The 12,948-nt window shown below is 50.9% G+C and overlaps 1 protein-coding gene across 1 annotated transcript in view; it reads right to left on the bottom strand.

Moving 5' to 3' along the window:
• Window positions 1-361: 361 nt before the first annotated feature.
• The window catches only part of MUC4 (mucin 4, cell surface associated), a 61,244-nt gene continuing 48,657 nt past the window's right edge, over window positions 362-12,948 (bottom strand). Inside the window, 12 exon segments of the mRNA XM_033855703.2 lie at window positions 362-734; window positions 736-922; window positions 1,907-2,069; window positions 3,761-3,993; window positions 4,079-4,143; window positions 5,458-5,531; window positions 5,890-6,069; window positions 7,031-7,190; window positions 8,753-8,934; window positions 10,502-10,639; window positions 11,743-11,976; window positions 12,375-12,476. Coding sequence (XP_033711594.1) covers window positions 693-734; window positions 736-922; window positions 1,907-2,069; window positions 3,761-3,993; window positions 4,079-4,143; window positions 5,458-5,531; window positions 5,890-6,069; window positions 7,031-7,190; window positions 8,753-8,934; window positions 10,502-10,639; window positions 11,743-11,976; window positions 12,375-12,476 — 1,760 coding nt within the window. The 3' untranslated portion in view covers window positions 362-692.

The raw sequence follows: 12,948 nt of genomic DNA, 5'->3' as shown, positions 1-12,948 counted from the left end.
ATGGGCAGAGACCAGCAAGGCAGGGAGGGGTCCTGGGAGAGAGTTGGCGATACTCCATATGGGGGTATCCTTACCACTCTCCTCAGAGGGCCAGGCCTTGGCTTGTGTTGGGGGGAGGGGAAGAAGGGGATGTGGAGACTGAAGCAAAGATCCAAGTCTGGGCTGGAGTAACCGAGCTTCCCAACATAGAGTAACTGAGGGCTGAAGCAGGACTGGGTCCAACCGACCTCTGCTCCCTCCACCCTCTGTATCAGGCCCTTTAGCCACCAGAGGAAAATCATGAATGAAATCCATGGCTTTGGGAACACAAAAAGTCAGAGGGATTTTATTTAAATAAACTTTAATTAGAAGTAAACTGGAGACTTTTGTGTGCAAATGTATTTTGGTTTTTAATTTAAAGCCATCACCCCATCAACGCTGGTGTGTGCACGTAGTGTTTCTGTAGGTCAGTGTCCTCTGTGTGGGTATGTCTGTGTGAGAATCCATCTATTTATATAGTAGGCCTTTATGGCCTCTTCCTTTCAGCCTCTGTGTCTCCTGTTCTGACAAGGTGTGGTCTTTATTATTCATTCCCATTATTCATTCTTCTTAAAGAATCCTGAAGCCGCATCAGTCACCTTACTTTTTCCAGGCTCCCTAAACCACGACGCCTGGGAGTGTGTGCAGGTGAGGCTGGGGTAGCTCCTGAGGTATCATAGGCCACCGCAGCCCGTTCGGGGCAAAGCCTCAGCTTTCCGAGCCCAGCGGGTAGGAGAAATGGCTCCCGCAGCAGCCCCGGAAGCGCAGGAACACAAACAGCACGACCCCCAGCAGCAGGAGGGCGCCCAGGGCCCCGAAAAGGATCCCGAAGAAGGCGTCGAGTTTCAAACTCAGGTGCTCACAGTGCTTGCCCCAGGGCGTGTAGATGGAGAAGGGCTCACAGCTGGGGACACAGAGAGGGGACACGGTCAGCGGGTGGCTCGGCCTCCCCATCCCTCCTTTCTGTCGGGCCAGAGGAGGTTTTCCACCATAGGCTCGGCTCCCCTCTAGGGAAGGGGCGGAGTCAGCCCTGACTTGGAGCTGAGGGGAGGCCACTGGGCTACCAAGGAGGGCGGGGGGATGGGGGAGGGGGTGGTGAATTCATCTAAGGTCGCCTCCACAGGGACTTCGGGGAGGGGGCGGGGCTGGCCGGTGAGCATGCGCAGTCACAAACCCTGCCTGCCCCCGGAGAGCTGGGGTCCGGTGCTAGGCTCCACCCGCCCCCTCCTTGGACTCAGGAGCGGAGAGGGCTGGGCCCATCTGCAACTGCAGTGGGAACAAGCGTAGACGGAGGGCACTGATGTGACAAGAGGGCCCAGGTGGCGCTGCCCCTCTCCATGGCAGGCCTGCGACCTAGTGCACTCCCCTCACGGAAGCCCCTCAGACTGCTGATGAACCGGTGGGACAGAGGGCCCCAGTTTGAGAGGGCCTCCCCTGTTACTCTTAAGGAGGGGCAGGGCCGGGCCTAGACAAAAGACAATGGGCTCCTTTTCCACAATGAGGCAGCAGACTGTCCACCCAAGAAGCAAAATCAGGTGGGAGAGTCTGGCTTTGGAACCCCGATCCTGTTACTTAACTTGCTGGGTACCTTAGGCAGATTCCTTATCGTCTCTAAGCTGCAGTTTTCTCATCTTTAAAGTGGTCATAATATCTACCCAGTAGCTGGTTTGAGTTGCATAGGTAATATAGCAACTTTTTCATCCGCACAATTTAGGCATGCACACATCTTCTTTTCCATTGTCCCTTTTCCCTCTGATCCCCTTTCTCTTAACTACAAACGGAGCCATCCTAAATTTTCAGACACCACGAGGTACCATGGCATTTCCGGACCCCTTGCAGCTTGGATTCCCAGCACTGCCCTCCGCCTCCTGCCCCCAGCCCCGCCCACCTGCAGCGAGGCCCATCGGGCAGGTGCTGGCACTGGCCTCCGTGCTCACAGTAGCCCTCACTGCAGGGGGACACGCAGGTGAAGCCGCTCTGGGGGTGGAAGACCAGATGGTAGCCCTTGTATCCGCTGCATTGGAGGTAAGTTTCCAGCGTGCTCACATTCACTGTCAGGTAGGATAAAAGTGAATATAGAAAGCAACCGATTAACACCAGATCTATACCTTTTGGATCAAGAATTCCATTTTCAGGCATTTATCCTGAGAAATAATTGGAAACACACATGAAAACTACATATGTTCATGGAAGACCAGAGCAGCATGGTTAATAAGAGCAATAATGTTCAACAGGAGTGGTTTTGTTAAATATTGTGCAACTGATAAGCACCACGGTATGAAAAATGCATTGATTAAGAGCATATGCTTTGAAATCAGTCAGACCTGAGTTGAAATTCAAACTCTACTACTAACTGGTTGTGTGGTTTAGGGGAAATTTCTTAACTCTTTCAGCCTCAGTTTCCTTATTTTTAAAAGGAAACTACCTTGCTGTAAATTTTAAATGAGATAATATATGCAGAGTATTCAGTACAGTGCCTGGCACAGGAAGCCCTCATTAAATGGTCACTATTAGTATAACATTCTTTTTAAAATCTATTATAGCACACTATATTAAGACATATTGTAAACTAATATATGAAATTGGAATGTGTAAACAATATACAAGATAATATGTTCACAATTATTTCAGTAATGAGGAGGTTAACAAACATTAGGCATGATTTGATCCCTTTATTGTAAACAAATTTATATGTCTGAAGGTTCCTATGCATAAAAGAAAATTCAGAAAAATAGGTGCAAAATGGATTTGTCTCTGGGGACAGGGATTACAAGTGATTTTTTTTTCTTTTTGTTAATTTGTGTTTCCTAAAGTTTCTACAATAAACACATTGTACTGGTATAATAAAAATTGCGGGATGTTTGTTTGTTTGTTTTCTCTAACAAAAGGCACAATCAGGTCTGGGGTGTCCTCTTAACACCAACCCTACCCCCCTACCACCCATACGCATAGTAGTTTGGAGAATTTCACATCGTTGCCCCTGGGACGGAGGAGGCTTAGCCTAGATTCTAAAAGAAGCTCTGGCTTGGTCCTGGACCCAAGTAACGCAGCAGCTTCTGTCGGGTTTGACATACTCACTGCCCCGTTCTCTGCCTGACTCACAAAATACGGTGGGCTATTCCTTTCCTTCCCTGGCAAGCTTGCCAACCTATTTCATTCCTGTTCCGGGATAATTAGAGGCTGTCAGAATTGAAAGGGACCTCAGAAATCCCATCTCATTTTCCAGATGGGAGTGTGGAGGCCTAGATTGGGGATGGCTTTTGCATGGGGTCACACTCTTTCAGGGAGGGGATATATCTGCCCCTGGGCCAGGTCTCCAGCCTTCAACTGAATATCTCCAGCTGGAGGGCAAAGGCAAAAAGAATGTCCTTGTTTATGTTTATAAAGTACAATGGTCTTTTAACCAAATCATTAACAATTTTGTGGAAAGAAAACTGTTAGCAGTGACGATCAGGAAAGCAGCAGTTGGAGTAATTGCTCTGTGAAACTGTACACGTGGGGATTCATCAAGCAGTATTTTGTGCGCCTGTTCTTGAATTTAGAAGGCTGGTGGGTAAAATGTTCACAATTTCTCTCAAAAATTACAAACAAAAAAAACTAAATTAACTTAATTTTTGTCTGTGGCTTGCTGTAGAACACATTTCAGCCGTGGATTTGTGTGGGCTGCAGATCTGTGACAGGCTCCCTCTGCTTACCTCCCCCCTCAGCTATCCCAGTAGCTGTCCCCAAGACAGTGACTCACGAGCCATAATACTGTACACGTCCCTCCTGTAGATGGGGTGGAAGGTCACGTTGTTCCTGGGCCCCGCACTTCTCTTCCACCTACTCCACGGAGTTAAGAACGCCTCCACCACTGCATCTAGCAGCTGGGTATTCAGGAAGTTGATGACAGGGCCCCCAGGGCGGTACTGGAACTCTGAGATGATGCTCCAGCGGTGAAGGGAGCTTCCTGAGGCCTGTGCTATTGGGGGCCCACTGTATGGGAGGGGCACAGTGAGGGGCCAAGGGGTGAGGAGTTTGGGGGAGGACCCGGCGACCAGGTAGGGACAGTCCCACTTACATTCGATCCACTCGTCTGTTCCAGAGAAAGGCCCGCACATCCAGGTTCCTCAGTCTATAGGCCACCTAAGGCAGAGGATGGGAGTTGGGGTGGGAGGGTGGAAGTGAGGGTGAGGCCCAATCCAGAGAGGAGACCCTTCCCACTTTAATGCACATATTCATCCCTTTCCGTTTCCTTCTTCCCTTTTAAATTTTTTCTGGCCACACCCTACAGCTTGTGGGATCTCAGTTCCCTGACCAGGGATTGAACCCGGGCCACAGCAGTGGAAGCCTGGAATCCTAACCACTAGGCCACCAGGGAACTCCCTGTTTCCTTCTTTGAAGATGAGGACCCAAGACACCAGAATGTTTCTTATGCATTTCTGCATCCCCACACCCCAGCCTAGCCTGGTGACTGGCACAGGTCCCTGCTTAATAGAAGTTTGTTGGTGAGTGAAGGACTTTACATATCCTTACCCCCACTTCCTATCACAAGGGGAGAATCTGAAATGAATGACCTCTACCTTGCCTCTGATCCCCGACTTACCCACTCATTCTCTCCCCACGTGTATATTGAACAGAGATTATACTTAGCCAGTCCTAGGGGATGGTCAAGTGTGAGGGATGTCAGTGTGACTTAGGAACAGTCCATTCTCAAAGACCCACAGTCTGGCGCAGTGGACAAATGTTAACAGATTTTACCGTACAGAGTGTGGAGTGCTGTAGTAGTGGTAGTAGCAACAGTAGTAATAATAATTTGGATAATTTTTTTTAATACATTGTGTTTTAGGCACCGTGCTGAGTGCCTTACCTACATTATCATTTAAACCTTGACACAAACCACTGACATAAGTACTGTTATTACTTTATTTTTACAGATGGGAGTTCAAATAATTTGTCTAATTATTACACCTGCTCTAGTGAGTGGTAGTGTCAGGATTTGAACCTGGGTAGGATTCCTGAGCCTCAATAGCTCAACTACTGTGCTACTTTGCCTGTGATTGGGGAATGGACAAGGGTATGGGAGCCAAGAAGAGGGAGGCCCAGTTTCCTCGGCGAAGTCAGGGAAGGCTTCCTGGAGGTGAAATGCCCTCTTGTGTTTCCTCCATATAATATCCAAGGGCAGGTCTTGAGGGATGCTCGGAAGGAAAGACTGCATTGACTCAGCCACCCTGGACTCTATTCATTGCGAGTTGGTCATTCTAACCCCCTTGGAGGTCTCTGTCCTAGGCCTTCCTGCTTTCCTCACCCTCAGCCTTCCCTGGGGCAGGAGGCTCCAGCCCCCTCTGGCAGTTGAATCTAGACGGATTATGAGAGGCAGAATGCACAAGCCATGGCTAAGACCCCACCCTGAACCTGCCAAGACCCGTCCCCCACCCAGAGCTGGCCTGCAGCACTGACCGAGGCATTGACATCTGCTTGGGAGGCACCTTCGTCTTCCATGAGTGAGAGATGGATGATCCTTAAGGGAAGCTCTGGAGACGGGAGAAGGAGGTTCATAATCACCTCACAGGTTTACCAGAAGGATCAGCAGAAGTGGCCAAGTCTGCTGACCCTCACACAAATGCATGTTGGACTATGGTCAAGGCTTCCCTAACTCTTGTCTTGCTGAGCTGTGAGGTCACCTTCAGTCTTTCCTCAGCAGACTGCTCAGGCCCGTGGTTCATGCTGTGACAGCTGCCCCCCACTCGCTCCCATAGCCTACAACTTACCACCACCTGAGGGAAATTTGGAGTTGTGTCCTGTGAGTTTGAGGGACTTAGCCTGGCCCCCAGAGCCCCATATCGTCCCCCAAGGAGAGAGAAGTGGGGATGGTGGAGTATCTGGTCGTACCTAGATGGACTGTTGGAGTGAAATTGTTCCCAGCCAGGAAGCAGCGGGTGTCGGTGAAGGCTGGGGGGCAGGTGCAGGCAGGCTGGCAGGCCTGAGCCTGGGAGAGGTAGCAGTGGCCGTTGTTGTAGCAGTAATTCTCAGGGCAGGACTTGTTCTGACAGAGGAAGAGGTTCTCCAGAGCTGCAGGGGGAGCAGAGAGGTCAGCAACACCTCTCTCAGCAGCAAGGGGCAGCCCTCGGCCCAGGGAAAGCTGCTCCCAGGACAGGCTTGATTTCTTTCCTGCAAAGCCCACTTAAGCTGCGTTCTGCTTGTGGGCCACTCTGAACCCCGAACTATCCTCTTCCTTTTCCAGACATTTCTTTGCCGGGCGACCCTTTTTCCCCTGCCAGGTCAGGGTTCTCCCAATTCTGCTGAGGGAATGGAGTGTTTATCAGACCCTTCCCATCAGGAAAGGACTCTCTTTCAGGAAAGCCCACCGACCTGTTTTCTTCACTTCCATCCCCTTTTCTGCCTTTATAAGGCTGTGGTTCTACCTCTCTGGTCTCTGCTCAGAAGATGCAGTGGTCTCTAGACTTCACTGGGGCGCTTCAGGGGGCTTAGTGGAGGCCTCACCGTGATGCCCTCATGACTCTGATGGCTCAAAGGTCAAGCAACAGATGGTGGAAGGAGGACTCAAAGGGAAGATGAGGCACCCCTGCCACCAGATGCCCATGGCAGCTCCCCCGCCCCCCCTCCCCCCCTCACACAATGTCCTGACTAGGGAAATGCAGAGACCCTGGGCCTTGCATCTCTGAAAACCCCCGGAGCCTGAGGGCCCCACCCCAGCTTACTTCTGGCTCCCTGACTGCTGCTAAATTTCCCTCCCCTCTCCAGGCCATCTTCAGTCTTTTGCCCGGGGTTTCCCCCAACAGTGCCTCAGGGCTTCTCAGCTCTGGCCCCTCCTCCATGCCTGTACAATCTCTTCTCCTTCGGCCTCACACCCTGCCATACCCACCTTACCTCCTTACCATACCCACCTGTATTGAACATTCTAAAGACTTGCTGGAAAGGGGGGAGAAATGGTTCGCCCAGTTGTCTTAAGCCCTCGAGATGTCACCTGTCCCCAGAACCTCCTCCTGCCGAGGCCCTGTCCCCAGCTCACGTGCACAGTGACGTCCATCCCCAGTCAGGTGCGGGGGGCAGGCCTCACAGCCCTTCCCGGAAATGCACTTCACACTCGGGAAGCACTGCTCTTCACAGGGGTCCTTGGTGCGGTTGCAGTAGCGGCCTGTGGCGTTCCCGTCACACTTGCATTCGGCCACCTGGAATAGGTTGCTGATCACTGGGCGGCCAGGAGGCTGAACCATTAAGGGTTTCTGGGGTGTTGCTGTACCAACCCCTCAGGTCTGAGAACCCATGGACCCTGAGTCCTTGTCGTAATTCTGCCAGTATCCACTGAGCAGCTTCTTGAACAGGCCCTGGGCCTGCACGTCCCTGTCAAAGGCAGACCGTCCTCCAGGCCACGTGGCCTCCCTGGGCCATCCTTTTCCTGAGCCCTCTGCCTGGCCTCTGCTCCGGGATCCCAGCCTCTTCCCTCTTACAGCAAATCTCCTTGCCTGAAACCCTTCCTAGACAGGGGCTAAATAAATAAATATTCTACTATCCCTGGAAAACTGGATCTTACGTAAGCTGCAGTTTCCTGCTCTCTCTTCCCTTGCTGACTCCCAGCCAAGAAGGAGGCTCGTTGCTGAGCACAGTGAGAGCTCGCAACAACCAGAACAAGGGCACAGGGAGGGGAACCGTCCAGATCCTCATCAAGTTCCTCATCTCTCTTTTCTATCTCGCCTACTGAGATGACGCTGGAAAGCTCCCCGAAATGGAACCCTTTAACACTGGATATCTTGGGATATCTAAAATAATATATTGATTTTAATCCCTTTTCCCCCTACTCTGTATTTTTTTCCTTTTCTGCCTCCTGGACTCCTCCACCTCTCTCCCTTTCAAGTAGGAATTCTCTGCTCATGCTTCAGGAGAAGGGTGTGTGTGTGTGTGTGTGTGTGTGTGTGTGTGTGTGTGTGTGTGTAAGAGGTGAAGGAGGTAGTGGGGTATTGCCAGCCGAACACTTTCCTTTCTGACTCCCCCCAAAAAGTTAAAAAAAAAGCAGATGGGGCCAGATTCATGGACTTAGGCCAAGTATCTTGGCTAGAAACTTGAATGGAGAAGGATTTTCTTCAAACTGCAAAAGAGATGTTTCTTTTAGTTGGAGGAAGAGAGTAAAAGGGGAAAAAAAAAGGTTTTGGGGGGACCAAGATCAGAGGGATCTGTACTTCTCTTCCCAACACCATGAAGATGAAGCCCCAGAGAAATGGGTATGCAGTGCTTCTAGGCAGATGGGACCCTAAGCCACAAGGTTTCCTGTGTCTGAGCAACGCACAGAAGCCACAGAACACTCCCCTGTGTCTGAAGGGAGGGTGCCTGGAGCTGTGATCCGTGTAGACTCAGGCCCAGGGACCACATGGGCACCTTCCTACCCGCATCTTACTGTCTTACTTCACTGTCTTACTCCAGAACCGTGGAGCTGGCAACCACTGGGCAACTCTAAGAAAGACTGAGGTGGAAGTTTCCTGCCAGCCTGGCTAAATGGGAGCTGGGAGATAAAAATTCAGTTGAGCTATAAGCAGGAAAGAAAGTTCCATTTCTTACACTTGTAAGTTTGTGGCCCGAGATTGTTGTCTGCTCTACTCACCTACCACAGCTCCACCCGCCTCCCATCACACACATTAGCACAGAGGAGCTGAAGGACGACATCCTTTCAGTTCCCACTTCCTTTCCCTCAACTTGGAACCCCCCCCCCACCCCACCGCCAACCCTCTTCGCCACTCACCTCCAGGGAGGAATCACCCACCCAGCTGGTCTGGTTGTATAAACACTGGCTCTCTGCCTCGCACGCACAGACCACTGTCCTTGGCTTGAGTACAGACGACAAGTTGTCCTTGGCACTTCTTGCTAGAATCTCCAGAGTAAGTGGTCCCAGCAACTTTGGTGTCCATAGCAATGTCCCATTCTCTGCCCCAGGGAAGACGAGACTGTTGAGAGCTGGAGGCCTCAACTGCTCTGCTCTCCGCCACCCCAAGAGCTGATGTTGGACATCCCCCCCACCCCCCTGCCAGAACACCCCTCCGATTTTTTCCGGCATTTCCTTGAGCAAGGCTGGTTTCCTGGAGTAATCCTGACCACGCTCCGAGCTGGAGGTGGCACAGCCCAACTCAGCGATTGTAGGGTGGAACCTCACAGAGGGGGAGGCAGCTGCTCCCCCTGAAGAGACCCCAAAAGGCAACGCTGCCTAGACCTGCACCAGGATGGGACATCCAGGGGGGATGGAGGACGAAGGCCAGCATCCTCCCAACGCTTCCCCAGGCTACACTGCAGGCCAAACTGACTTCAGCTTCATGGCATCCTCATCCCTCGCCCTGATTTCTCACCCGCTGCTCTCATTGCCTGGACTTTTGACCAGCCACCTTCAGACACCAGACTACAGTGAAACACTGCTACCTATCAATAGACTCTTCTGATCCAACCTGTCTTATGTTTTTCAAGAAAATAGGAACGTCTCCTTAAAACAGTAGATTGAGAAGAGCTGATAGGAGGGAACAAACGAGCATAACTTCCAGGCCAACACTCTTCAGGATAGGAGCCCCATGGAGGAGAAAATCTCCTGATACTATTCATTTGGCACCTGAGGGGATGCTATATGGAGCGACAGGGTACAGCCAAAGCAGTCCCTTCTTATGCACAGAGAAAGAAAATGAGTCAGAGAGGTGCTCAGAGCTCAGAATAAGGTCCCTAAGGGCTTTGGTTTTAGCAAAGAACAGTCACCAGCTTAATTAGTGCTGGCAACAGAAGGCAAGCTACATCCTGTGGGCTTTGAGTCTTTTTTTTTTTTTTTTTTTTGCCGTGCCTCGTGGTTTGTGGGATCTTAGTTCCCAAACCGGGGATTGAGCCCGGGCCCACGGCAGCGAAAGTGCTGAGTCTTAAGGACTGGACTGCCAGGGAATTCCCTGGGCTTTGACTCTTGACCCAGATCATGGTTACAGGCCTGAAACCAGGTCTTCACACCATTACTGGGAGGGAAAGATGGAGCTTTGCTTGGTCCCAGCGCAGAAAAGCAGATAAAGAGAGGCAAAGTGAAGTAAACATGGTTGACAAACATAAAAATAGTGAGAAAGGTACCAAATGAAGTTATTTGCTTTTCTTTAAATCTCGTTCCATATGATATCCTTCTTTTAATAGATATGAAAATGTTTGAAATTAGTATTTGTTAATTGTTATGTTTATTCTAATAATCTGTTGATTGCATAAGGATGATTGCGTATTATAAGACTGAGATGAAATGATCTTTGAATCAGTTGTACATGCCCAGAGGCAGTCTAGCTAGCCAGCCAAATCTCCGTAAGCCCATCACTACTATTCACCAGGGGCACCTATTTGAATTACAGGGATTATTCCCAAGCAATGTTGGTCCTGGATATTCCAATGGAAAAGTGACATGAAATTGCACAGGGTATAATAATGCAAAATTACCCAAAGCTTGACTGTGACCTCATCTGCTACAGCCGCAGCCAAGGATTCTTACCAAAGAGCTTGAAGTCAGTGTAGTTGTTTCTGAGAGTGAATGTGACGTCCTTAGTGCTGCTGGTGTAATTAGCCACCTTGGCCTGTCCCATGTAGGCTTCCATCACATCAGGACCCTCAATAGACGGGGGGTACTGATCTGAGACACAAAGAAGGAATGCGAGATGTGAGGCAAGATACTCTCTTGCCTTCTGGGCCTCCTGTTTCTTCAGTCCTCTCTCTTGTGTGAGGCATTGCCCGGGCTGTGACCTACCTCCAGAAGCAGGAATTATTCTGTGTACCTGCTCTCAGACACATGCAGAGAAGGTTGTGGTTGTATTGCCCACACACCCAAATCTTTCTTCTCTCTTTTATCTTCTCCTCAAACAGGATTCAAGTTCTTTCCTGATCAGAATGCTATTCTGGGCATGGTATGAAGTGAATCAGAGGTCAGCATTGCTCAGACCGTTGTGGAGTTTTACCTTTGGAAGAGGGCTGTAAACCATGAGGGTAACATCTGATGGGCTTTGCATTTGTCAGGAAATGGAGAGGGAGTAAAACCTTTGCACTGGTCTCTGTGTTTTGGAGCCCTGCTATTTCCATACAATTGTTTATTCATTCATTCAGTCAGTCAGTCATAACGAATATTTACTGAGCATCTACTCTATGGCTGGAACTGTTCTAGGTAGTAAGGATGCAGCCATGAACAAATAATAAAAAAGATACCTATGAAAATTAGAAAATATGTTAGATAGTTATAGATACTAAGAGAAAAAATAAAGCAGGGAAGGCAAATAGGAAGTGGGGGTGAATGTGAAATTTTAGGCAGGCTAGCCAAGAAAGGCACTGCTGAGAAGGTGACATTTGAATAGAGATTGGAAGGAGGTGAGGGACGAGCCTGTGGCTCTCTGGGGGAAGGGCATTCCAGGCAAAGAGAAGAGCACGTGCAGTGTCTTGGAGTCGGGTGTGAGCCTGGCATGTGTGAAGAACACAAAGAAGCCAGTGGGGCTGGAGTGGAATGAGTGAGGTGGGAAGTCCTAGGAGAAGAGTTTGGAGAGGCAAGGGGGCCAGAACTGGATAGGGCTGTGAAGGTTATCATAAGGACAGGGCTGGGGGATCGTGGGACGGTTTGAGCAGAGGAATAACATGAGCAAAAGAGTCTGTTAAGTTTTAAAATGTGTAGCTTAAAGGAGTGTCATGGAAGGGGGTCGCCTCGTCTGCCCCTAACTCTGCACATGCCTCCCTGGGCCCCACACCACTTACTCAGGGTGGTGTTCATCAGCTGGTATCTTCTAGAGAGCATCTCAGTGGACAGTCCAAGGCTTTTGTTTCCTGTGGCCAGGGCATCGTAGATGCAGTGGGTATCTCCATTACACTGGGAGGTCAAATTTTCATTCAAAGATTTGTTTCCCGACAGTTGTGAAAAGAAGACAGGGGTGAAGTTGGACGGCAAAGGGTCGTCCCTCTTGCCAAAAAGGCTTGTTCCGTTGATTTCCCCTAAAACACACAAGGTGCGATGGTGGTGGCACCAGGGTGGGACTCCAGCTATATTTCTGCTGTGTCCACCCCTTACCCTTACTTTATATGGTTTGGGTGGGGGAGGGGTATGTGGAAGGACAGAGCGACTTCCAGCTTCTGAGTCTGGAAGTCCCCGCTCTCGTGAGTGAGGGCCACCCAACTTCCTTGTCCTCTCTTCCAGGTAGAGAGACGCAGGTGGGACGGAAGTGGAGGGGACAAATCTGAGGTGGCACCAGCATCCTCAGGTCTCTTCCTTCCTACTCCCCTCTCATAGAGGACAGAGGTCTGGTCCCCACAGGCCTGAGGGAGACAGTGCGGCAGCTTCCTTCATCCTGGCCCTACCCCATCTGCCTGGGGACCCTGAGGCTCAGACTCACAGGCCATTCCATAGTGAAAAAGCATCTCCTCGGAGCTCCCTGGGGGAAGGATGGAGCCATTGGGCATCCTGAAGTCGTCATCTGGGTTGCCGTTCCAGAAGCCTGAGGGACAGAGCAGGGGTCAGCCACCCTGGGACTGTGGCCCTCCCTTCCCTGGGGAGCATCCAACAGGTCACATGGAGATGTGGGGAGTAGGGGGCCTGCGAAGCCTCTTTCAGTGGCATCTGTTGTCGGTTCAGTCCTCCAGGAGGCCAGGAGAGGACTATAGCCTCAGAGCCTGCCCCTCTGCTTCAGGGAAGAAGGAAGTGAAGGAGGAAGTGGGGAAAGAAGGGAGGGAATGTGGGGGATGGGGGAGGGTGGGAAGGTGTGAAGCCAGAGGGAGGGAGGGAGGCAGGGAGGGGAAGGGTGGCTGCTGGCCCCATGCTCCCCAGAGCCCATCCTCGATGCCCCCTGCACCCCCCCCCCCCGCCCCCGCTGCCCTGGACCCAGAGCTTCAGGAGGACGGGAAGTGAGCCTCAGAGGCAGCTGAAGAGCTACCTCCCTCCTCCTTCCCTGCTGCTCTGTACCCTCAGGC

The sequence above is a fragment of the Tursiops truncatus genome, chromosome 4, assembly GCF_011762595.2.
Source record: "Tursiops truncatus isolate mTurTru1 chromosome 4, mTurTru1.mat.Y, whole genome shotgun sequence".
NCBI classification, from domain to species: domain Eukaryota; kingdom Metazoa; phylum Chordata; class Mammalia; order Artiodactyla; family Delphinidae; genus Tursiops; species Tursiops truncatus.
The sequence above is the reverse complement of the archived record's forward strand: the minus strand, read 5'-3'. Positions and strand labels throughout refer to the sequence as shown.